The sequence below is a fragment of the Poeciliopsis prolifica genome, unplaced genomic scaffold (assembly GCF_027474105.1).
Source record: "Poeciliopsis prolifica strain line A6 unplaced genomic scaffold, Auburn_PproV2 SCAFFOLD039, whole genome shotgun sequence".
NCBI lineage: Eukaryota > Metazoa > Chordata > Actinopteri > Cyprinodontiformes > Poeciliidae > Poeciliopsis > Poeciliopsis prolifica.
The window spans coordinates 4,374,379-4,400,631 of record NW_026562414.1 but is presented as its reverse complement, the minus strand read 5'-3'; the positions used below and the strand labels follow the sequence as shown (position 1 = coordinate 4,400,631).

At 37.4% G+C, this 26,253-nt stretch overlaps 2 protein-coding genes across 5 annotated transcripts in view; both read right to left on the bottom strand.

The window, feature by feature from the left end:
* LOC129375284 (exostosin-1) overlaps positions 1-7,393 on the bottom strand; it is a 188,843-nt gene extending 181,450 nt beyond the window's left edge. For 2 of the 3 annotated variants that reach the window (XM_055054268.1, XM_055054270.1), the window contains exons 1-3: positions 6,704-7,393; positions 5,491-5,989; positions 3,142-3,893 (exon numbers count right to left, since the gene is read on the bottom strand). In XM_055054268.1, the coding sequence (XP_054910243.1) occupies positions 3,142-3,893; positions 5,491-5,769 (1,031 nt within the window). In that variant the 5' untranslated portion in view covers positions 5,770-5,989; positions 6,704-7,393. Of the gene's footprint in view, positions 1-3,141; positions 3,894-4,588; positions 4,893-5,490; positions 5,990-6,703 lie in introns of those variants that run through there. The other variant, XM_055054269.1, reaches the window with a different exon arrangement.
* Positions 7,394-20,210: 12,817 nt separating this feature from the next.
* On the bottom strand, positions 20,211-25,442 carry LOC129375356 (sterile alpha motif domain-containing protein 12-like). Of its 2 annotated transcripts, none has more exons than XM_055054388.1 (4): positions 25,380-25,442; positions 21,716-21,846; positions 21,186-21,326; positions 20,211-21,029 (listed from the first exon to the last, which is right to left on the bottom strand). In XM_055054388.1, exons 2-4 carry the CDS (start codon positions 21,834-21,836, stop codon positions 21,013-21,015), a joined length of 279 nt encoding a protein of 92 aa, XP_054910363.1. In that variant the 5' UTR covers positions 21,837-21,846; positions 25,380-25,442; the 3' UTR covers positions 20,211-21,012. The 2 variants fall into 2 exon arrangements, with proteins under 2 accessions (XP_054910363.1, XP_054910362.1); XM_055054387.1 differs by lacking the exon at positions 25,380-25,442 and adding an exon at positions 25,268-25,371.
* Between the last annotated feature and the right edge of the window lie 811 nt (positions 25,443-26,253).

Sequence of the window (26,253 nt, the reverse complement as noted above, 5' to 3'; positions counted from 1 at the left end):
TCCCCGAGGCTCCAAGATCCCCGTCGGTTTCAGTTCTCATCAGGGAGCTTCGCTGTGCAGGATCAGCCCCCCGAAAGCAGAGGCTGATGTTTGTGTCGACGACCGGCGTGTAAAGCAGAAAGCAAACAAGTGGGAAGGATCCGTCTGCAGCAACCCCGTGATTCAAAAGAAGCGCAGCAGAGTTTGTTTTGCAGAAAGAAGAAAGTCCAACATGTTTGTCTCTTGCAAATATTCTGAGCGGGATCTTTTCGTTTATGGAGCTCCCCATGACAGAATATGGATTAAAATGTTTCTAAAAACAGATAACTACAAACCCAGAGCACTGTAAAACAGAAAACTAACAGAAATCTGCCTCCAGTGACTGTAAGGAGTCAGAATTGAATAAACTGGCAACAGCAAAACCGCCACTTCACCTCATTACATGTGAAACAAAACATTTAATTACTCTTTATGTAAAATAAGTAGAATCAATATTATCTTAAATAAATCTATTTATGTTCTGATCCAGTTCATAAATTTAATTGCACAGCAGGAAGGTTAGGAAATATACTTTAATATTCATAGCTATTAATTCACAATCTGACAAAATTAGGATTGAGATACTTGAAATAAAAGAAAAACTTTGGTTGGCCTATATCTAGATCAAACAGAAATGAGCTACAGGTTGAAACTGATGGTATTTAATATTAGACCAGACTACAGACAAATAATTAATAGGCTGTTTAATTCGTAGTGCAGCCTCTTAAGCACTTTTCTATCCATTCATCTTTTATTATCTTGTTTTATTCAGCAGATAGTAGACAATGAATCATTAATGACCCTATAATGTGATGTTTTAAAGTAAGAATTTTCACTTTTATATTTTTCCTCTAGTACATAAATTCTAATCTTTTTTCATGTACTACGAGAACAACATAATATCTGTTCTTATAGCTGATTTAACGTCCAGATGTGATAAGTTTATCAAACACCATCCTGATGTTATTCTTGATGTTATTCTTCTTTCTTCTTCTTCTGAAATCGTTGCTTAAGAGAGTTTAGCCTCCTCTGCAGAGGCGCTGCTGCTCAGCATTTTGAGGAAGTCATTGTTCAGGTTCGTGAGGCAGAGACAAACTTAACTGTGTCACTGCGATTACCGTCACTGCACTTCCCAGAATACATTGCAGTCCATTAGCAAGGGGACACGAAGATTTTTCATTTTGCTGCGTTGGCTTCATACGGCAACACATTAAGTTAGAAGTAAACGGTGCCTGCAGATCAACTGCTGACACCATGCATGCAGGCAGGGACAAATAAGGCATACGTAAGTATGTAAGTGGACTTGGAGCCCCGCCCTGCATCACCACGAGTAATACGGCGAAGATCTTTTTCACACAACAGCTTTAGAAACGTTGTGAGTTTCAGCTGCAGCACCAGGTCCAAAGTTTTGATACAAACAGTATTTTACCCATCTGCTATTAAAACCTCGTCAAACAAAAACTGGGAAAAAACAGAAATAGAGAGAAAGACTGACAGACCGACTTTATGTGACAACTTTGGAAAAGTAAAACCACAGATCTACGTCCTACGATGGAGTATTAGGGCCAGACTGAGAAAAAAATACTGAAATTATGAGAATAAAGTTGTAATGATGCAGGAATAAAGTTGTACTAATGTGAAAATAGTCATTAAGTTGAGAATAGTCAGAATAAAGTCATAATATGAGAATACAGTTACATTAAAACTAGAATGAACTCTTAGTGTTATTTCAATAGAATCAGAGCATTGCAGGAATTAAGTTGTATTATTACAGCATAAAGTCAAAACAACACAAATGTGGTAATACTATGAGAATAAAGTCATAATATTTCAAGAATAAAGTCAATAATATGAAGATAAAGTCGAAGCAACACATTAAAGTCGTAATAATGAGACAAGAAGTCATAATAATGAGAAATTGTAATATTTTGAGAATAGACATTACTTTATTCTGGTAATATTGACTTTATTCTCTTTTATTAGCATGTTTCTAATACTTTTATCTGAATAGAAACCAAACATTTAAAATATAATAAAAGCACAATGTCAATATTTCCAAAAAAACACAAGTAGAAACGATTTGCTTCCCTCAAGTTTCTGCAACCAGAAGGATTTTTATTGAAGTCAAAATATTCATGTGAAGACTGATGGACAAACATCTTGAGTGGAAACCAGAGGAAAGCAACTTTATAACCTGCAGTTCTGCCTCTTCTGGCATCTTTAGCTGCAGCTGGAAGTTTGCACACCAAACCCCTCTTCTGAACCTGGGATGTTTTTTCCTCTCAACTAACTCAGCAGCTGGTTGAGAGAAACCTACAAAGCTTTCCATCTTTCAGGATTCGTTTCCACACTCCTGCTGCTTCATATCCGTCAAATACACGCAAACACTTTACAGAAAACAGCACAAACGCTTGTATATCTGAGTTGCATTTTGTCTCAGAGAGCAACAATAAAACTCAACTCCCATGACGATTGCCAGCTCTCTGCATGAAAACAGCCGCCCGCTTTCTCTAGGCAAAGCTTCACAAACAGCAGCCATCCCAAACTCTCTGAAGGAAGAGTTCACAACTCATAAAATGTATATAGATTCACAGCTTTTACCAGCACAAAGATAATAACGCAATAACACTGAATTTAGGTTTAAAAAAAAGCACAAATCCACTGCATTTACACTATTAGGCGATAGGGCTGACAAAACAACAGAAGAGGATTAGAATAACTGAAAAAGAAAAGTTATTTTGACTTTTTTTCAGAAGATCTCAGAGAAAAACTCAGAATTCAGAGACAAAATGTCAAATTCTGAAATTAATGTCAGAATTCCAAGACAAACTGAAAAAATTCTGAGACAATTTGTAAAAATTCTGAGACAAAATGTCAGAATTCTGAGACTTTCAATTCTGATAGTAAAGTCAGCACTTCTTTTTTTGTAGTGGCCTTTTTCATACAGAATGGCTGCAGCAGCTATTGCACTGCTTGGTTTTCTTTGTTTCAGACAATGAAGAATCAAATTTCAAAACGAGAAGAATAAGCCGGTGAAAAACAATCAGAGTGAGCACCATTCAAGAGCTTAGATGTTTGGTATGAAGGAATCGTAAAAGAAGAGGTAAATAAAGTTATCCTTACTTTGAGTAGTCTTCGTTGTCTTTGTCGCAGCGGGAGTCTTTGTGTTTCTCCCAGTCTTTGCCATGTTTGCATGTGGTCAGCAGGATAATATCTTCCCCGTTGTGGATGTGATAGAGCGCATTTCTCGTCTCTGAGCCAATGCCGGTCAGGTAGCGTTTCCCTTTAAAAACCAGCTGGTACTTCCTGGAGGGTGAGGCATCGCTCAGTGCCAGATAACCGGCTGACCCTCCTTTCAGAGGGTGATCTTTGGAGAACAGCGGGATGGAGATGTCAAAGTTCGGCCTAAAGTTGGCAACATCAGCGCTGGCCTTGGCCAGGATGGACTGGCCCACTTCGAATCCCAGATCCTCCGTGTAGTCCGGCCAGGTGCCGGAGTACAGGTTGAATATGAGGTGGTTCCGGCCGTCGTTCCACGTCGGCAGGCTGTGGATGCGGGCCCTGACGTTCTGGACGTACTGAGCCGAGAGCTGGTCCCTGTCCAGCGTGTCCACGGCCAGAACAAAGAGGCAGGCCCGGGAGGGGTCCACCGTGTGGAACCGAGACTCCCGGATGGACGACAGGATCTTCTGGTAGGTCTCTGAGATCTCGTCACCTCTCTGCGGGGGGTAGATATATACCCCAAAACCCGACTGGCAGCGCGAAAAGTCAAAACAGGTTTCCATGCGGCAGCGCTTGTTCTTGTAGATGTTGTCTCGGATCGCCCGTCGTTCATGGGGCGAGGTGTGCTGGTGGTGCAGCTGAGGGCTGTCCTCCTGCAAGAAAAACAGTCTAGATTTGACTCAATTCATTATCCCAAAGTGATAAAAAGCTGATAACTTTTCATTAAAAGTGTCATTATTTGGACTAAGACTTATGTTATTGTCATTCCACAAAGACAGTGAAATTGGCAACGAAATGTCATTTACTGACTGATGCAAAGTTTACACTTTTAGTACAACGTATAAAGCAAATATTAATGCAACTTTGCATTAAAATGTCATCGTCATTCCACCATGAGGAAGTAGAGCAGACCTCCAACAAACAAACCATGTTATAACTGGCAGAGGTAGCGGAAGTGAATGTGCACCAGACATTTTTTTGAGTCATTTTTCTCATCAGCCAACACTAAGGCAAAAGCAGCAAGGAAGAAAATTCTCCTGAGTTTTACATCCGCTTCGCGGGAAACAACAGAGAAATAAATGTCAAACCTCTGGTCTTTCGATGCCAGAGGAAGAATGAGGGACATAAAGTCTCATTGGATGAGAGAAAAGCTGTCTGACGCATTTTTCACGATCAGAACAGGTGAGTTATGACCTAAATAACACCAGATGGTGAACATCTGCCTTGAGGGGAAATCCCTAAATATAAACATTAGCATAAACAAGTGCTTCAATGTAAATACCGTAGTTACTGTTTTGATGTGTTGAGCTAACGTTGGAATTTACACACATAAATCAGGCATAAATACCTTCATTATTGACCTCTGGTTTTACTATCAATAAGTGAGGCTATGAGACAAAACTGGATCCTTACTACCCTTATCGTTACAGTCGATAACGGGTTCATTCAACCGGACATGACGTCAGCCCAGGCCTTCATTCGTCTCTTACGAGATTCCAGACTCCGTTTCGGTTCTGGACTTTTAAAAAATTGCTTTCCGTCCTCTGAACGTGCTGGGTAACGGAATTCTGGACTCTATGTTCCCCCACTGACAGTGTTTGACCAGTTTTTCCGACTATTTTCCTCGAAATCTCTGAGCGCAGCGTGTTAGCAAAAATGGACCCCGGTAATGCTAACGGAAGTTCAGTTTCTCCAGTTAAGGGGCGTGCACTTCGGGACAAAACGTGACCGCTGATTGGTCAGTTGCCTCCAGAATGATTGACAGCTGGAATAAATTTACTTCTTGGAAACACGGCAATTTGGAAAAATACTCTAATTTTTTTTGACAAAAAGTCTTGGCGCTGGAATACGGTTTATTTAATTTTTTTTATTTTTTGTTTATTTTTCAAAACTGCAATAAAACACTTTTCTGAATGATCGGAGTCACATGACCAACACCCGGATGTTGTCACTGGTGCAAACCACGAAGAAGACAATGACAGGAAGTAGTTAGAGGATGACATTCCTGCATGTTTTTTAGTGACTTATCACATAAACAAACTTATGCAGGTGTGATTTTAATTGCACTTTTTTTTACGGAAGCAATGCAGTTGCAAACTTATATTTTTGTTTTGTTTTGTTCTTCAACATTAACGAAATATTGACATTTGTATTGAAAATGCAGCTAATGTTTAGCAGGTTATTTTTAATCTGCCTTGTTTCAGTTTTTGTTTTCCAATTTGAGGGCCAAACCACTCCCTCCTCCCCCACCTCTTGCTCTCCTCCCTCCAGGTAGGGGTCCAGCAGCTCGGTCAGCTCCGGCCAGCGCCGCGTCGGTCTGGACGGGAGTCTCTCGGGTAGCGGCCACGGCTGGTAGACGTCTTTCCTCTGGTAGTAGTAGTACTGATAGTCCTGCTGGTGGTACTGGTGAATCTGGGGATAATGGTACGGCTGCTGCTGGAACTCCCCAATCTGCAGACCCCACAGGTAGATGAGGAAGAGTAGACCGGCCACCACAGACACAAGCAGGTACCGCTTCTTGGCCTGCATGTGTGCTGCGGGATGAAGGAGGAGGAGGAAGTCTCGGGAGGGAGGAAGAGAGGGATGAACGGAGGAGTTACAGAGTTATGGAGGAGGTGGTGGTGAGTTGGGGAAAGAGGAAGGGAAAAGACAAAGATGAGTAACAAGGAAAAATGACAAAAAGAGGAGGGGAGGAACAGGGAGGCAGGTCTCTATCCGCAGCTCAGCATTTTGGGATTTTTGTTGGATTCTGAAAGGAAAAGAAAAACTGAAACATTAATCAGGTTTTCAGTTACTAATCCGGTGATTTTTACAAGTTAATGCAAAGAGACACACCTTCATTTTTGACAGAAAAACAACCAGCTGATCCAACTTGATCAAATTTATCCAAGTAAATTTATCAAACTTCACTTAATGACATGGGAAATTTATTTGTTTTTAAAAGCTGGAGCTCCATTCTTCAGAGCAGATACAAAGAAACATTTTGTAAAATTTCAAAACATATTAAATGATGCATATTTTTCATATTGACATAGAGAAATTGTGCAAAGGGGAAATTGAAGAGAGGCAATTAAACCAAGGACAATAGTTACAGTTTTAAAAAAAATCCAAATAAGACTTAACATTCAAAAAAATCTAGAGGCAAAAATAAATACAGAAACTGTGAGTAGAAATGACTGTAATAAATATAGAATTTTTAAAAAATCAATTATTACAGATAAAAATAATAATAAAAAATGACATCCTATATTTTTGTTTATTTTTAATCATGTTTAAATATTTCTACATGTGTTTATAATTTTATTTCTTGTTTGTTAGTTAATATTTTCCTATTTTGACCATGTTAGTGCCAGCTTAAATATATTTATTAGTGTGGTTAACCTTAAGTCCGCCTATTAAGAGTGTAAACTTCATACTTGCGTTACTTTTGCAACAGTTTCTATGGAGATGAAGGTGAGCTTACCTGGTTAAGTGAAACTGTTGTGGTTCCGGGATGGATCTGGGTGTGTGCTGCTCTCCCCTCCAGCCTGAGCAGGGCTCCACAGTTTGGAAACATCCTCCATTAACAAACTGGATTACGGATCCATGCACGCGCCGTCTGAGCCTTAAGAAACCCACGTGCGGGAGCGCATCACTGCGCAAAGTGTGCGCCAAGAAACCAAATCCGGAGAGCCGCCTCCATCCTCGACCACAAACTTTTCCCCCCGACCGAAACGAGCCGCTGAGCGCCGCTCATGCGTCCCCCGCCTGCAGCCGCTGCTCGGTCTGAAAGCAGCATCCATCCAGAATCAACTCACCTCCAATCAGCGTCTCTCCCATCCCCTCCTCCCAGGAAAAACACCAGTAAACTTTGGACGGGTGCTCCTCCACCTGTGCGCTGCGCTCACATCGAGAATTACGCAGAAATCACCGCGTCAGGTGAGTTAAAATCCTGCCGCAGGCGCGGCTGAACGGCGGCGATAAATCAGATAAAACCTGCAGTGTTTACCCGGGTTCGTCTGGGCTGCTCCCTATCGAGCAGCAGGTTCCGGCTTTTCTTCACCTCTCCATGCTGAGCCCCAGAGCTGGACGTGCTGCTGCAGCATCATCAGCAGCAGCAGCGCAGATAAGCCAGGCGGCAGCAGCTGCTGCAGCATCAGGCTGCATGCGGGGATCGGAGCGCAGCGCAGCGCAGCTTGCACGTCCCGTCTGGTGGCTCTGATAAGATTCAGGAGCTCAACATTCACCACACCGGCTCCGTTCGCTCAGGTTCAACAGAAAGTCCGAGCTTAAAACAAGAAATAAACAACACAGTAATCAGAAACACGTTTCCCCCTCATTGCTTCACTTATTTATCTAAATTATTCATTTTTTGCTTTTAGCTGTAGCTAACACAAAACAAATTGATGTAATTTTCTCATTTTGTATGTTTTTCTATCTTAATATCTTTGATATACTTAGAAAATCCACTTTCCTGAGGTGATCACATGAATTAGGCAGCAGCAAAGTTTGTGGAATCAGATTTAGTCGAAATTTAACTCTTATAGAATCTTTCTGCTGAAAATGTTTTACACTTTGTTCGGTTTTCATTTGGTTTCACATTTGAGTTGTCAAATCCACCATTATCTGCAACATCTGAATGTGTTTAATTAATTTCAGGGAAGGTTCACTGATGTCAAATCATGATCCGGCTGTTGTTGTACCGAACAGCGCCATCTTGTGGCAACAGTTTTGTTTTCTTTTCTGAGCCTGAAGAAGATCCTGTTTCCAGTTAAAACTTTATTAATGTTAAATCAAATTTTTCAGAAATACATCTCAAAGAAGTTATGAATTTATGAAAAACTTCAACAAGTTAATGTCTTTCTATTTTATAAAAGCATATTTACCCCCAAATATTACTTTTCTTTCCATTTTTATGACTTTATCTTTAAAATGTCTTCATTAAGACATCATTGTGTTCACAAACTAACAAAGATTATTTCGACTTTCCAGGCTGTGAACCCAAAATGTTTTTTTTTTTTATCCTTTTCCCTCATTCATCACTTTTACCTTGAGAAAATTTTATCTGCCATCCTGCAAACATTGCTGCTCATCAGCAATTTGCTCCAGATTGCTTAGAGAAGTTGTTCCTATGGGATGCTATTATTATCCCATTCTTTATTTATGGCAGTGATTTCAGGGGAAACATTCAGAGGAAAACCTGCTGCACCGTCTACAAACTGCCTATTTTTTATTATTATTATTCACCCAAATAATAATAATAATTTATTTCAGTCAAACTGAAAGTTAATTTGAGGAAATAACTTTCCAAATATTCGGGTATTTCCGACACTGTAAAACATTTGAACCACATTTAGTTGTATCTTCTGCTCTTTAAGTCAAATAAATTTCGCCAGTTTTAGATTTTGAACCTAAACATGTGAGTTTGTGAAAGATAAATTTACAGCAGTAAGATGTGTTAACTTTTCATTAATTTTGTAAAACCTCCAGGTGTTTTTAGCTTAGCACTTAAAAAACTTAAAGATGAAAAAGACAGGAGTTATTTCCCAGAATGCTTAGCGGCATGTTGTTGTATCCTGATATGGAAATGCGTTACATTGATCTGACTCTTGTTTAATTTTATGTCCTGTTCAAACTAAATGTTTCTGAGCAGAATTCATTGGGATGTTTAATAAAATTTATTATCAGATCAGAATTTTGTTCATGCAATTTGAAACAAGAATTTAAATTATTCCAAAGTAAAACAAATATTTATTTTAACTCAATATTATTGAGTGAAATAATAGAGAAATGTGGCTCTTTTACCAGCCGAGGACTTTCTATTGTGAAATAATTATTTGGTTTAAATTGCAGCATTAAGTTAAAACTCATAATTCATGATTAATGAACTTAAAAAACAAGATAACTTGTCTTTCGTTGATAAATCGACTTCATGAACTTTAATTTCTCAAATGAAACTAAAAAAGATTTCTTGTTGACTTAAAATTTCATTTTCAAGTTAAAACACCTTCAAATGTTTCACAGTGTGTTGAATTTAACGTTTTTCTTGCAGAAAATGTTCTGTTTTTTTTTTTTTGCAAACCCTCTGAACACCAAGTCGACATTTAAAACTATCTGACTCAGTATGCATGAAGACAACTTCATGCATGGATTGTAAAGTTGATTTTCATAACAGCATTTAATCTGTTCTCTACATATTCAATGCAAATTAGCTCCATTAAAGCGAAACAGAGTTATGTTAGGGAGCTAAATCCAGAGGTTTATTTCAGCAGGAACGTACTGTAAGAGAAAAGAAGCGTCGGTAATGTAGGTTGCTTATTTCTGCAACTTCTGCAAAAACAAACAAACAAACAAAAAAACACTGTTGAGTTCTGAAACCACATTAAAGGATCAACCTGCCAATCTCTAAAAATGCTTCTTCAGTGCAGTTTTCTAGCTCATTCTCACAGATAAAGATGCTTGTCAAATATTTTCAAAGTGCCTTGAGCAATCTGCACGCAGCACATCAATATTAATAATCTCAGCTTCTGAACAAAGTGATGACAAAGACGCTCATGCAAAACATAGAGCAGAGCAGTTCCGGTTTACAGCTTTTCTTGTTTTTCAACCCAAATTTTAGCGTTCAAGATTTTAAAAAAGTAATGTGTCTTTTTTTAACCCATTCCACTACACGTCTGTCGGTAAGAGTGGAGGTACTTGAACGCATCGTAGGACTAATTCAGAGGGGGGGAAAAAAATCAAGCTCCATGTCATTCACATTGACGGTTAATTTAGCATCTCTAATTAACTCAAGCTGTACCCCAGGCTCAATGAGAAAACCTGACAAGAAGAGCAAAGAGAAGCGATGCGACGTCGACACACAGCCTCCGAAAGCCAACAAAAATCAAGCCTGCAAAAATTAGCATGTGATATTAATTGAAGTCGGTGTTTTGCTATTAACTGAAACTTTTCTTTCTCATTCTCAAAATCCTCAACTTTTCACAAGAATAACCTCTCAGGAAATATGTGAATAATGTGAATAGCACTTTTATAAATTGCAGAAACACTTTTTTTCTGTCACTGAGCGCACTTTGGTGTGACAGCAGATGACAGCTGCAAAAGCAAAAGCTAAAATTACAAACACCTGATTTGGACGACATGTTTTATCCTGATCCCTAAAGTTAAGCTAGCTGTAAACATTTTATTTTATTTCTTACTTTTTATTGCATTGCAGCCACAAACCTCCATGTTTTGTACTTGAATTTAATGTCTTGATTGCATTTTTGTTCACTTGATTTTATTTATTGGTACTCTAATATCACTAATTAACTTTAAAATAACCAACATAATTTAATCTCAGTTTATGTTCTCTAAAGTTTTGTCCAAAACCATCAGTGAATCAAATGTATCATGGAAACCAGTTAACTGCTCAGTTCAGAGCAGAATCAGATTATAAAACAATATTACCAGTAGTGATGAAATGATTAATCACACAGTCAGCAACGGTGGAATGGTTTAAGTTCATCATGTCTTACGGGTGGCCTAGTCAAATCCCAAACGTTAACTAAACAGAAAATCTGAATATAAATGTTTTGCGCAGTTTTTTTAATTTGTAAAAAAGTCAACACGCCTCTGAGGTCATCACAGAGTAGCTGGATTCTGTTTACTGAAAGATTTCATTTAGAGTAAAATTTTCCTTTCACGTTACAATTATGTCAAATCCAAATTAAATACGTTGAAGTTTGTAGTTCTATTATGACAAAATATGAAATACCTGCTTTTTTATTCTGTGTATCTATGTGTTAATTTAGGGGAACCACACAGTGACTGAATTTAGTTTGATTCTCATCTCTTTTACTTCGTTCCTTTTTAAACTTGTGGCCTTGATTCTCTTCAGCCGCTTCGCTTTTCTGTGTTTCTCTTGTTCTGCTGCCAAAGTCGGACCGTCCGCAGGAACTGGGAGCAGAATAAATCCTGGATCTCACACAGTCGGGGGACAGGAAACCAATAAAGGTTTGGATTTATTTGAGCTCTTGAAAAAACAATGCCTCAGAAGGCGCCTCATCTCAAATCAGCAGCAGCAGCGGTCCTGTAAATCTTTCAATGTTTAATCTAAAACTGTGGCAGATATAAAAACTAGCAGCCTCTCTGAAGAGAGCAGCTTTTCTCCCTCTCTCTCTAATTTACTGGAGCTGTGATAACTCTGAAAGATTCGCTGCTGTCGATGGGTTCACGCTCCATTAGGGGTTGATAAATCTGAAAGGGTCGTGTTGGTGTTAACGGAGCGGCACTGAGAGCCAACTTTGATCTGTTTCCAGTCTCACTTCATCGCTTCACTCCCTCCACTTCTTCATCTTTGCTATTAATCCTGGAAACCTCGGCCGGAGTGAAGAAGTCTCTTCCTTGTGCTGCGCCAGGATCATGTGTGGGAAGAAAGTGATGCAGATTTGTCTAGATAAATCATTGGCCGTGATTTCAGTGAATCTGAATGTAACTGTGGAACTTTAAAGAAGTTCAGGAAAACAGCAAGAAGTCCAAGAAATTCATCTATTTTTTGTTAATCGTTTAAACTTGACATTAATTCTTCTTACTGAACAGTGCAAAAAAAAAAAAAACTATAGATTGTCAAGGAAAAACCAATGCATGCTGGGAAAACATGCAAACGTCACAGAAATAAATCCAGTCAGAATTTGAACTGAGATTAAACTCGCAGTGCAACATTTGCTCTTAGTTTTATTTAGCAGAGTGAAGAGGGTTGAAAGCAGATGCTTCAGACATTTAAAGGAGCTCCAATGTGCAAAATTCACATTTTGCTCTTTTTGAGTTTTTATTTGGATCTCGACTACTTCTATGAACAAATCAAGTGCTTAAATAAAAAAATAAAAATTCTTGGCATTAAATCAATGTTGTTTAGTGTCAGAAACATGAGTCATTGTTTCTCAATTTTCTGAAATTTTCTGAGTTTCAAAAGTTAAAAATTTGGGATTTTTGAGACTCTGAAATTTCTTTTTTTTAGAATTTTTACACCAAATTTTAAACTTTTAAAATTCAGAAATTTAATTTTTTGTGTGATTAGTTTTCTAGCAAACTTTCCATTTTGAAAAATCAGAAATGTCCTTATTTTTCTAGAGAATTTCTGGCTTAACAATTACAGCAGCTGCAGTTCGCTGAACATATCCTGCGTTCATAAGAGCTGTTGTAAATGGAGAAACGTGGTGAAGGCGGATTGTCAGAGTTTGTTTATTCCTTAGATCTTAAGGACTTAATTTAGTCAGAAACTACTGAATTAAGTGGGCCAAATATTCCCATTTGGCTTTTTTATCAGATATGAAATGAATCCTGCAGCAGGTGGGAATATTCAGTTCTAAAAGTTAATATATATGAGCTGGAAAGATGATTTTTATGATTTTTCCCCCTCCACTCAGTCTCACCAAACTATGAGTAGCTAAATGTCAGACGTGCTGACAGGAGCTGATCCTCCTGCTGGTTTTCATCTCTTGTGGCACGGAATTACATTTTACAATAAAGTTTCTGCGTTGATTTGAACCACAGCTCTTCTGACGGCCATCGCTGTCACAGAGCAGACAGGATAATTACACTTCATCAACTAGCTGCAGAAAAATAACACATTATTCCTGCTGTGAGGAACGCTATCATCAAACAAAACCACCAAATGATTAGAGCGTTGCATCAGCAACACCCAGTTTTCTCCTATAGATTTTGTCTTAAGATGTCCTGCTGCTCATATTCTGGTACTTGTGGTTAATCCTGGATTGGTTTGAGTTGGGATAGATTATTAAAATGAACCAGATCTGCAGTAAAGAGGTCATGAAGTATCATAATACTTAAATAATTTTCTGTCCTTCAAGAAGCACAGCTGGGATTTTAATTTGACTTTTTTAGTTTTTTTTTTATCATTTAGGGAAATGCTGTTCAGGCAGGAGTTAGATTTGTAATATTTCTCCCCAAAGCTCCTGAGAATCTGGAACCTTGTTGGATTTTTTTAAAATGAACAAAACTGATGATCTCTGACAGGAAACAGGAAGTGGATGAATTAATGTATATTTTATGTTGGGAGGATTCCTTCCCATCACCCTAATTCTTTATCTACCTTCACAGATTCTGGACTCCAAAACTTTAACATTTCTTCCAGGAACAAGAAGGTAAAACCTGAAATCTGTCATGAGTTAATGAGTTTCTGATTTGAAATATAAACACCCGCCAATCTAAACATTTTCTTTTTATTGTATTTTATAAATAAGTATGTTTGATAATGTGAGAAAAACACAATTTTCTGATTATTCAGTCAGTATTTAACACAACCGACACAAAATGTAAAAATTTTGCATATTTTTATTGTCTACTAATACATTTTTTCCCCCTGTGTTTATTTTGTTGTTTTCTGTTTCAAAAGCGTCTCATATTTTCTTGCTGTTATTTAAAAAAAAAATACTTCACTTATGGTTTTTTGAGCCCAAATGTTTGATATTTGAGTGTAGTTACATAAAGAAATGTGCAGAGAAACATTTAAAGGGTTTTCCAACATGCTCAGAGTTTCTTCTCGTTGCCAGTTTAGTTTACTGACATAAAAAGTTGATAACTTGTATTTATAATTTATTATGCAGCCACAGCTTTCCCTTTGGTTTCTTTATCCAAATGTAGCATCACAGAACGAAGCTTGGAAGCTCTTTAATGACCAAATGCTTCATCTCATGATTCAAAATCTTAGTTTCAAACCCATTTTATGAATTTAGTTCTTCCATCTTCCTTTAGTTCTTCTTTTCACTGAATCAGAAACTCGCTGCCAGACGGAGTTAATTTCTCCTACACAGGATCCTGCTCCTGTTCCACCTTAGACATGTTGGGTTTCCTCCAGGTTTTTCTGCCTTTGCTGCCAAGCAGCTCGTCTGGCAGCGAGTCAAACAGAAATGAGCTGCTGCCTCCCAGCAGTTTCTAATTTTTCCAGGGTTGCTTCTGCAACATTGAACTCTGCAATATCCCAGCAAGCAAAACATGACAAGGATTCGGACGTTAGAAGCAAACAAATTGGGAAATGCTCCTTCCTGCGGACGGGAAAGAGAATTAGTAAGAACGTTGAAGCAGCAGTGCCGGTAAAGGCCTGGTGGGCGACACAAAAACGACAAACAGAGCGGTTATTGTTATGCTTTGGAGTCTGGTCTTTTCTCTAAATATGCAACTGGATGTCTACAGGAGACCTTTCACATAAAATAACAACATGTAACATGTTTATTACATTATTTTGCACAAAATAATTCTCAGAAAACAATATTTTTGTCTGCTCGGCTCTTCCTGAGGTGTTTTAGGGCCTCTGTCACTTTAAATCCAAATGGTCTGCTGCTGGCCACCAAATTCAGCGTTTACACTCACATGTGAAAATGGCTGCAAACAGAAGCGTAATTATACAACCGTACAACTTTGAAAAGCAGAAGTGGAGCCTCCTGCACAATCACAAGAATAGAGGCAGTGTTTAAGTCACCAACAAAACTCTTGTCTGTTCCTGCAGCCATTGAATGGCGGTAAAACCAGCTGAACAACTGTGCTGGAGCTCAAAGAGGCTTTTTTTCCAGATGCCCAAAATTTTTTTTACTTATTCCCAAAACATTAAATAAAACGGCTGGTTGGTTTATTTGTGAATTTTGAATAATAGTTCCTCTTTAATCTTTCCCTGAATTCTGATTATATTACGTGTGACTGAGCTCTGCTGTCATAATTATTTGATCCAGGCTACAGCAGAGTGTGTGCTTACCGCCTGACATGTGAAATGAGGATATAAATTCCTGATTTTGTTATATTTCTGCTCAGATTGCTCCCTCTATCTAACATATTTTCATGGTTACACCCAAAAGACTGTTCAGGGCAGCAGGAGTCCATCCTCTCCTCTCCTCCCTCCCTTCTGTTCTCACTCCATTGCTTCCAATACGGAGAAGATAAATCACATGCCACGGAGCCATTGATGTGAGGGGAAATAGATGGGCCATTTGTTGACAAAACTCATTTTCCCACTTCCAGGTAATAAAATACTCTCTCTGTTGGGTTTTTTCCACTCCTACATTTTTTCTTTTTGTTGTTTTTGCGGCTGTAGTTTGCTGGGCGAGCCTTTCCTCCTGTGTTGCTGGTTTGTCTTGAGAAATGTGTGTGTTTGGTGGTGAGACTGGTCAAAACACACATCCAGGAGCATGTCCTACTAAAAGCTAAACTCAACCTTTCACTCACACTGACGGCATTTTCACACTTCGTAGATTAAGTTCGATTGGGGGCAAAAATCGCAACTTTCGTTTTATTTTCAGCTGCTGATGTTGGCGTTTTGAAAATCTGTTCCCCTCCTCGCCTGCGGGGGCGCTGCACCGAGAACCTCTGAAGGAAACAACATGAAAATAGATACTGAGCGCAACTGCCTTCTTCACAAACTGTAATCAAAACACATTTTAGCTGTTGTAGGATTTCAAAAACATAATTTAAGATGAGTAACATCCAATAAAGCTTCACGACCTTTCCTTGTTTACGAATAAGGAAAAATGTCAGACTTTAACCTCCATTTGACCTCCAGGTGTTCCAGCCTCTGGTTTTAACTAACAGATCTTATCCTCAGGAGCCTAAGATGCTGTCAAGAAGATCCAAGAGCTGTGTGTGTTTTTATGCCAGTTCGCGCTAGCAGCTCTGCTGTCGTTACCACAGAGGTTGGATCCCATCAGCAGGTTTGCAGCCGGAGCTTCCAGCGAGTCGTAATGAGAGTGGATGTTGTTTCAGGGTCTTGTGTTGCTGCAGCCCGGAGGCCTCTGAAGAGAAGCTGCTGAGTCACAACCCTCTGAACCCACAGTGAACTTCTCTCTGCTTCCTCCGTTCTTCTGGTCTGACACAAACTCATTTTTTCTTCAAGTAAGTATTGATCTTAGAAAGTGACAGAAAGACGGCTGTGGCTGGGAGACGGTGGATGGTGCACAGCTGGGTTCAAAGTTCACTGAAGCCAGACAGAGACGCCGGATCACAGCGCCGCATTAACGCAGTACCACTTTTACCAAATGCTGTTCCTACTCTGCAGTTATAAATATCATTTAAAAACATATTGAAGTAGCGCTGCTCTTTCTTTACTATTATTCGTGGTATTCTGAGGTATGTTTTTTTAAATGCAGACATTTCCTTTGATTTGCTTGATTTTATTCCAAATGTCTCCAAATCCTGTCTGATTAAAGTTGATGCTTTGCAGCAGCGACCGTTTTAGTAACACCTCATTTCAAGTGCTGTGCATAAATATGACAAAACGCCATGAAAGTTTATGACACCGGTCATGAAGTGTCGTTCGGTAAATGATTACATTTTAATGCAAAGTGGCACTAAAAGCATTTGTTTCACTGTCAAATTATTTCACTTATGTGAAAAATGTTATAAATGTGATAATCTGCCGCTGGAACTAGAATTTGGCTTCTAGGTAACGGCGCCAGTGGAAATGTAACGTTTTCAGAAATATTAAAGTTATTTACTTAAAACAAGCTGCAATATCTGGCTGATACTTTGAAGTTAGTTTGGTCTCATTCCAAATGTGCTGGAAACTGAACCAAAAAAAAAAATACTTGGTAAGATTTTGTGTTTTTGCAGTGCAGTCAAACACAATAAACTTTACCTCTAGTAAATAACAATTAATGTAGAAAATTTTGTCTAAATTTGATTTTGATTTTTAAAAGCGATACAAACACAGCGTGTTTTATAGAAACTACACGACCACCGGGTGTTTCACCTGCAGTTGTCTTGAATTTAACACACTGCACTTCGAGTTTCTGAGGTTTTCCGTACGTTAAACTCGGCTTGCATCTCTTTTTCTGCAGACATTTCATCTGAGCTTGGTGGTCGGGGTCACTGCTGCACTTCATCATCCCTTCTTTGTGCCAGTAAGATGGATTTATGTTTGTGCTGACTAAGCATTGCCTCGTTGTCGTTCCTGCCCAGTCAAATGCCACAGCGTCTCGTGAAGGATTAATCACACCCAGACACACACACCAGGCTCAGGAAAACAGGAGGAGAGGGTGTGTGTGTGTGTGTGTGTGTGTGTGTGTGTGTGTGTGTGTGTGTGTGTGTGTGTGTGTGTGTGTGTGTGTGTGTGTGTGTGTGTGTGTGTGTGTGTGTATGTGTGTGTGTGTGTGTGTGTGTGTGTGTGTGTGTGTGTGTGTGTGTGTGTGTGTAAGCACTCTTTCCTCACACACTCTAACTTACGGGCCGAGTTGTTACATGTCCCTAACAGGGCGGAGATTTTGTTTTTGAAGAGATTCCCAAACATGTTGCTGCAAAAGCTTGACTCATGTTATTCACTCATATCACCAGTTGAAATATAAAATACCGGGTTACAGTAGTTGCTAGTCGTTACACTGAAAAAATGCTAAATCTTTAACCCTGCCTTTCCTTTTAGAAAAATAAATTACTTATTTTTTAAAATACTGTTGGAAAAGAAACAAAAAACGTTTTTAGAAAGTGGGAAAATTGTATTTTTAGGATAAAAAACATTTTCCAAAACAAGTATTGTAGACAGAAAATACTTTTAAAAAAGAAAAAAAAAAAGCATAAAAAAAGTTTTTCAGAATCTGAAAAAAAATTTTTTTAGTTTCTAGTGCAGATTTTCAAGCATACCTGAAATAAGACAAACTAACTTACAAGAAACTTTTCAGTGAAATATAGAGACAATAGAGTCTTAATATTTATGAATAAGTTCTAGTTATTCCACTGGCAGATTATTTCACCTGCAATATGAGAAAAATGTGAAATAATCTGCCGGTGGAATAAATATTTTTAATTCAATCTATATGATGGCTTAAAACAAGCTTATTTGTGAGTTAATTTTGTCTCATTTCAAGTCCATTAACAGATTTGCACTAGAAACTAGCACTAGTAATAATGCTTGGTAATGTTTTCTCTTTTTACAGTGTACCCCGTGTTAAACCTCATCACAATATAAAGATTAACTGTGAAAAGCAGAAAAAATGTCTTTTATATTTGATTAGTTTGAAAAAAATGTATTTATTTCAGCAATTTAATTAACCAAGTGAAGCATATTACAAAGATTTATTACACAAAGACTCATGGATTTTATTTCTGACTGATGATTTTCCTCTTACACCAAATGAAAACTCAACATTTAAGACAAAATGATTTATAAATGGAAGAGGGTTACAGTTACTGAAAACTAAAATTCTCCAATAATTCTTATTTTTTAGTCTGAAAAACTAGTTACATCAGTAATCTAATTTATTCAGCATGACAGTATAATCCAGAAAGTGTTGCACAACTCTCCTACTGCAGGAATAATTAATGGGATTAATAGAGATTAATCAATTATTGAAATAATTATGAAATAGTTCAAGTTAATTGCTTAAAGAAAAACTATCAGAGCAGTAAAAAAGTCAAAAATGGACAAAAAAAATTATACATTTCACATTTAAGATTAAAAAAGTATTTTTCTGTAAATATGTCGCACCCATAATATTTAAAGTGGTTTCATTTTAGCTTAACCTGGTTAAAAATTTAAAAAAATGAAAAAATACCCTGAAAACTGAATGTTTTTATGGATTAGTCAGAAGCAAGCTGTTTCTGACTAATTCATAAATTATAAATCCAAGCTGTAAACATCAACAGAAGACAATAAATCCATCTTCTGTTTTTAAATCTCTCATTTTAAAACCTAAGAATTGAAATAAAGTCTCAATTCTTCAAACATGACAGCAAGAAGGAGAAGCTGTCTTTTCCATGAAACCTATTTTATGGCTATTAGAGAAAAGATTTTAACTTTTACCTGAGTTTTCTGTCTGTTTGCGTGAAACGCTTTAGTGTAACTGGCTGATATATGAGTGATGCAATTGGGCTACATTTTATTGCATACTTTATCAACTCTGTCCTCAACTCTTATGACTCCTGATTTAAGGGGCGCACACAAGTCTGCATTAATATGTTTTCATTATTATGACCTTTAGCTTTAGCAGTAGATCTTCCTCAGCGCTCTCTCCCTGAGGATTTTCCCAACGACAGAGAAAAACCTGAGTTATGGTGGAAACTCTGGGTATTTATGAGGCGTGGAGCTGCAGCTGTAAAAGCCGCTCCGCCACAAACAAATGATTCATGATTGCACTCCGGCGTCCAAAAAGACGGATGATTAGGAAGAAAGCAAACAGCCAAGATTATGTTGCAAAAGCAGCACTTTTTATTTCACTGCCTGAAACTTTGACGCGCAGCACAAACGGTGTTGATGTCTAAAACGCACCATTAAAGATCCTCCTCTTTAGATAAGCTGCTTCATCAATGCTAACAATTCTTGAAATGTTTCTCTTTCAACATTATAGTAAAAAAGACAAATATATATATATATTAGTTTAGATCAGTCAGAAAAGAAATGGATGAAAGAAAAGCAAAGAGCAAAACTATTTCAATTCAGATTTTAATTTAAGAAATATCAGAAGAAGCCACACAGATGCGTCTTATTTCTATTTAAAGTTTTTTTTTAAAACTAATTTCAATTGGTTAAAAAAAACCCTGAAAAGCTCAAACTCTGTTGATGTGGCTTCAACATTCTGTGTTTAGCTGTGAACTAAAAAGACAAACATCTAATAATAAGCACATTATCACAAACCAGCACCAAACCTGAAATATGAGTTCATTCATGTTATTGAGAAATTAAAGTCTATTTTAAAGAAAAAGTAAATATATTTCAGAAGGGAAGCCATGTCAGCATGTTTTAGTTTATTATTTCTTAACTCAGATGGTTTAAAGATTTATATACAGGAATAAAAGAGGTTGAAATAGCAAGTTCTTTATTAAATATTCAGATTTTTAGTCTTTAGCTTTACAATAAATGTTTCCAAGTCTGATAAAAAAAACTTCAGATTTTAGCTCAAACTGAACAAAAACAAACAAAATGTTGTGACCTACTTTTCCATCCAACCTTTAGAACAAATAAATGTTTTTTCAGCAATAAAAACAAAAAAAATCTTAAAATAAAATAATGAATAACACAATTAAATGAGCTGCATTTTTATTCAACACATAAATGTGCAAAAATAAATGGAAACATGACAATTCTGAAATAAACTCCTGTTTTTCGATAAAGTTTTTGTTAGCATTTTACTAAAAATCCAACATTGCTGGATGTAATTACTGGTAAAAACAAAAAAAAAAGACAAAGAAGAAGACAGGAAGTGGTGCACTGTAAAATATTTGAGCCAAGTTTAGTTGTTTAAACAAATTTAGCAAGTTTTAGATTTTGAACCTAAATGAAAGAGTTTTAATATGGCAAAATATTGACATGTTCATACTGTACTTTATACATATTCTGTAAATAACCACAAAGGTGCAACAGTTACAATTATATATATTAAAAATAATCAGCAAACAAAATGTTTTTCTAGACCTTTTTTTGTTTTGTTTTTTTGTAGTTCTTAGCAGCTTCCACAAGGGCATCATTCTGGATGCTGGGAGTGTTATTTAATACAGATTTGGAGGATATTTGATACTGGTATGGTTAAACAGAATACAGACAGAGGAAAAGGACGGAGACAAATGGACAATAGGGATAAAAAAAAAAGACAACCAGACAAAAACTAATCTCATCCATCTGCGAGGGTCAAATTTCACACAGGAAATGGGTTTCTCTCTCTCTCTCTTTCTCTCTCTCTCTCTTCTCGTCCCCATCGATCCTCCTTTCTGTTCACCTTCTCTTGTTATTTCCATCACTGCCACCTTTCAATCTCCTTCGCACAGATGAACGGACAGACGGGAAATAAAAAACCCAGCTGGTATCTTTCTGTCGGTTCGCCGTCTTCATGAAGAAAAACAGTCTGGTCAGGAGACAAGAGATCAAATAAAGTCAAATTTACTGAGCTTACATGTTTTTAAGCTCTGAGCAAAATTAGCTGTTTTCATCTACTTCCTTGCAGAGTTGATTTTTCTGACTATATTGTATCAGTATGCTGCTCAGCCGCCAGTATATTTACCAGAGCAAATGTCATTGAGTTCATTGATTTCTTCCTGAACTCTGAGAAGCAGAAGGTCCTGCAATATTTCCTGCTGCTGCTTGTCATCCTCCACCCCAAGCAGCTGCAGGTGATGTTCCCTCAGTCTCAGTAAAGCTCGGCCTGCGAAGTCATTTATTACACAAATCAGCATTCACACCAGTTAGCTAAACTAAAGATGTTTTCACACTTCATAGTCCAAAACTGCAACATTTGTTCCATTTTCAGCTGCTGTGGTTTTTATTTTAACATTCGTTGCCTTTTGGGAACTCAAATAAAGCTGTCTTTCTCTGTTTACCACTCTTTATTACTTCAATCAAACAAGGACTGAGGTCTCAAGGTGGACCAGAGTTGACGTTTTTGGTCAATACACATTCACACTTCCCTAAACGAACCAGATTCTCTGACCCAGAATACACTGGGTTGGTGTGAACGCATCCTGAAACCCTTCAGAGTTTAACATAAAATCTTTTACGAACTGTTTAGATGTCAAAAACCGGGATTAGTTGTACCTGATATGGCGTGTTTGATGATGCCTTTGTAGAGAGTCTCCATGAGTCCTGGGTGCTGTTCCTGAATCCACTCCAGAACCTCTTCCACAGACCAGGACGATACTGGATGCAGCTCGCTCATTATAACCACCCTGGTATGGAAAACAGAAATCATAAACCAGTGGAGGTACAAAAAAACCCCAAAAGGGATTCATCTTCCTAACATAATTGAACTAATTGAACCATTAGGAAGAGGAGCGCCAAAGAGACAAAAGATAAAAACGTTTTGTCGATCATACAGTGCTGTGTCCCTTTTCTTATGTTTTGCTTTTTAGTTTAAACTTGTTGGTTAAGTATTCTTCTTCGTGCTTCTTTTCCATAAAAGCAATTCTTTCAGGCGCTGAAGAAGCAAAACATCTTTGAAAAGCAGAAGTGGAGCCTCCTGCACAACCAACAAGAATGGTAAGACAACAACAGAACACTTGTCTTTTCCAGCGCGTTGCACAGCGCAGTCATTCTGTGGGGATTTTTCACACACTGCTTCAAATAAGTCACATGTTATGTCCCAAAAAAGCAGTGAAATTATAAGTGATTTCTCTCCCCAGACGATCAGATCTCAGCATTTCAGCTGTGAACTGAAATGCACACGTCTGCTCACTGATATTCAGGCGCATCAACTGACAACTCGTCTGTCTGTGGCGTCAGAAAACGACACCTTAACAGTTTCCGACACGTGCCGCAGCATCACCTACTTCTTCTTCCGCGTAAGCCTGATTTCCTGTGAGGCTGGCAACTTCCTGAACATTTTGAGCTGAATCTCAGTACATTTGAAGGTCAAAAAACACTTCGTTTTTATGATTCTTACAGGCTCCCTGAGGTTCGGGCTTCTCTTACAGTCATATCCCTCTGGGTTACGGTGCTGTAGGGCAAAAACCTGCTAAACTGTTGATGTGACCTTTTCAGCAGGCCAGGCGAGTTATTAGGGCTGTAAATACAGGAATGCAATTTCCTGAGTTAATTAGGGATGAGGTATGATTGGCTGAGACAATAACGAGCTCCCAGCGGAGTGAGTGACATACAGAAAGTGACCGGGGCAAAGAGACGGAGAAGGAAATCCGACGGCGGTCGGCGGTGCTGATGTTCGGCATGACGACAGCATTTCCTAAACTTTACAGGCCTCAGCGGGTCTCGTTTTATAGACGCATAAACTGACTGTATATACAGCTTGTCTCATTTGCTGGAAGCACTTTAATTTAGATTTAGCTACTGAACCAGGACTTGTAAACAAATGTAATATGCACCACAGCACATCACTGCTTTCCATAGGTCTCTGTTACTACAGGCAGCAGCTTTTGCTTTTTCTGCAGCCACCAAAGTGAAAACAGACACATTTCTCCTATTTTATTTTAACATCAGACAAACATAACTTGATTTCTAAAAGCTGCTTGTAGCTGATAATTTCATTTATGAAAGGTGAAGACCAGCTCATAAACAACAGGGTCTGATTCCTAACCAATTTCTAAACTCTTAATTCTGACTGAAAACATGAAGTAGGCTAAAAGATTAAAGAAAGAAGCAATAATCTATTTCATAAAACAAAATCAATCATAAATTCATCTGGAAAGGAAAATGTGATGATTGCAGATGCTTTGGAAACCATCAGGATGCATAAGAGCCACTATAGACTGAAAAAAGGACCAAATCCTCCTCCAAAAAACTGACATTCTGAGATTAAGCTCTGAAAACTTTGAGAAAAATCAAGAAAAAGTTTGAGATTAACCTAAGAATATTTCTTATTTGAGCTCCAATAGTAAGAAAAAAAACTCCTAGAAAAAAAAATGCAGAAATTTTTAGAAGATTCAGAAATGTTGACACAAATTTCCCAAAACTTGAACATTTTCAAAATTTGAAACTAAAAAATGTCCAAGTTTTTTATGGAAAATTTTTTAGATTAATCTAAAAATTTCTGATTTTTTTTCTAGCAATTTTTTTATTTTTCAAACTCTGAAATTCCTAAATTTGATTAAACTGGATTTTTTTCTCACAAAGATTAAACTTTTGAAGCTCAAAAATGTCCTTGTTGCTGAAATCTTTGCTGTAAATTTACTACATTTTTTCTATCTGCAGTGACAGATTATCTGGATCAATGCCAAATATGGAAGTGGAACAAATCAGATGTTTTATTTTTTGTGGGGTGAATAAAATGCGGCCGTTCAGACTGCCGTGAAAAAGTTGGGCATTGGTCACATAATGGAAAAAAAATTAGGAAAAAAGAAAACTTTGTTTTGCTACTTTTTTTTAAATGTGTTTGACCCAGAATATTAAAGCCAGAAAAACACAAACAGGAGAAATCTGCAAGAGGAAAAACCTTTTCACAGTGCAATGTGCTTTAAGAATATGAATCCTATTTGTGTTCATCCCAAAGCAGAAACGTCAGTCGTTCCTTATGCCGCCCGGCAGCAGGTCTGCTGCTGGTCAAAGGAGAACAGAATCAATTTCCTCCTGCAAGCCAAATTGGCCAGAACCTTGCAGGAGGTCGTAGGTCTGCCGGGAAATATTCTGAATAAGTTGGGAAACAACATTCATGTCCCGTAGCTCAAGCAGAAATCCTCTCTGTCACATTTATATTTCAGAGATGCAGCCAGTAGATTATATGGTCCCATAAAATAAAATGAATCGTGGCACAACAGAAGCTTGCCAAGATGTAACCCCTCCACCTTGTGGTTTCCTGGAGAATTACAAAACAAAACATTTAAATGGGGGAATAAATAAGTAAAATAATGTGACTGCTAGTGTTCATATTCACCTGGCATCTGATAAAGTGCAAAAAGTGTTTTTCTCAGTGTCATCTCATTCTGAATGTCAAGAGAATTTGCTAAATATGTCTAAAGGTATAAGTCAGGAGAAGAGCACAAAATAATTTCCAAGGCATCTAACACAGTGCAGATATGTAGAAATTAAAATATGGTGAAAAATGTGATGAAAAGTCAAAGAACAACATTAAAAGAGGTGAGAGTGTACGATTAATTATTTTATGCTAAAAATCTAACTAAAAAATAGCAGTGATTGGCTTATTCTGAAAAATATAGAGAAATTTAAGATTAACTTCACTAATACTAATAATTACATTTATAATTTAATACTTTTGACTTATTTCTGCCACAATGTATTGATACTTAGAATAAATTGATCTTTGATTCTTTATTGTTAAAACATTACAGTTTGAGTTCACTTTAAGAAAGTTGCTTCTGCTGCAAAAACTTACAAGTATAATATCTTTATATCAACATATAAAAAATTCCTAAGTGTATTTATGATCAAACTAAAGCAGAAAGGTTTATTTTAACTCAACTTCAATAAACTAAAATGTGAACATTAACTATCTAATAGTATATATGGTGCACTTTCTATTCTTTAATGTTTAATTTGGCAAACTTAAAGACTGAATTTAAAGCACACTTATTGCAAAGTGAAAGATGTTCCACTGTAATCTGAAGGATTAAAATTAGTCTCCAGATTTCTGATCAAAATGATCAGCAGAAACCCGCCCACCGCTAAAGAGCAAGAACTCACCTTTTCTAAACATCACACCTGAAAATCAGCGTTAAAGTTTCATTACTGTTGAACTCAGAAGCGGATTAAATCCCACAGATTAAATGATGTCCCAGTTATTTCCCGTTTTTACCTTCAGTTCGGTGAGTTTTATGTTGGACCTCCTGATTACCTGCCCAACGCAAGGACGTCTCCGCTCAGGTATGTTTACGCCCCGCCCACTCCTCTGTGATGCCTTCAGGTGTTGTCAGGAATGTTTTTGACGTCACCGGTAAAGATAATTATATGAGCGTTTGATTTTGTTGTTGTAGTCCACACTTTTCACTGGACAGTTATGTAAAAAGGAGTAAATTATTTTAGGTTAACCTCAAAGATTTTTGAGAAAAAAATACTTATGAGGTTAAAGGTTAAAATCCTAAAAAACTCAGGAAGTTTTATAGTAATCTCAAATATTTTCTAGACAACTTTTACATTTTAAAAGTAAAAATTTTGCTAGAAAAAAATGAGAAATTTTTTCTTATTATTTTTGTGGAAAATTTCTGAGATTTGTTTTCACTCATTTTTAACTGTTGGAGCTAAAAGGCTCCCAAAATATTTGTAGAAAAACTCCGATAGTTTTTAATCTGGCATATATTCGACTTTTTAAAGGAATTTTTTCCTTGAAAATTTTTGAGATTAATCAAAAATTTTCTAAGCTTATTTTTTACATATTTTAAACTCAAAAGATTCCAAGTTTTTATATCAAAATTTTTGTAGATAAAAATATATATATTGTCTCTTTTCCCTCGTTTTTCCTATTACAAATTGCCCTAAAACGATGTAAAAACATGTCAAACTCCCTGATTTTAACAGTCATTCCTGCGTGTGTCCAGCAGAGGGCGCGCAGGTCCAGCTACTGGAGAAACGTGCATCTCCTTCCTGTCTGCGGCTCGCGCGCAGCAATCATCAGCTGGAGGTTGGTAGTGGTCACATGACGATGTTGTGGATTTATTATTCCACATGTCCGC

Bases quoted from the DNA above. Each gene is read 5' to 3' on its own strand.
- LOC129375356 (XM_055054388.1), bottom strand. From the start codon at position 21,836: ATGAGCGAGCTGCATCCAGTATCGTCCTGGTCTGTGGAAGAGGTTCTG. The intron at 21,327-21,715 runs GTACAACTAATC...ATGACTTCGCAG, and splicing joins CATCAAACACGCCATATCAG to GCCGAGCTTTACTGAGACTG.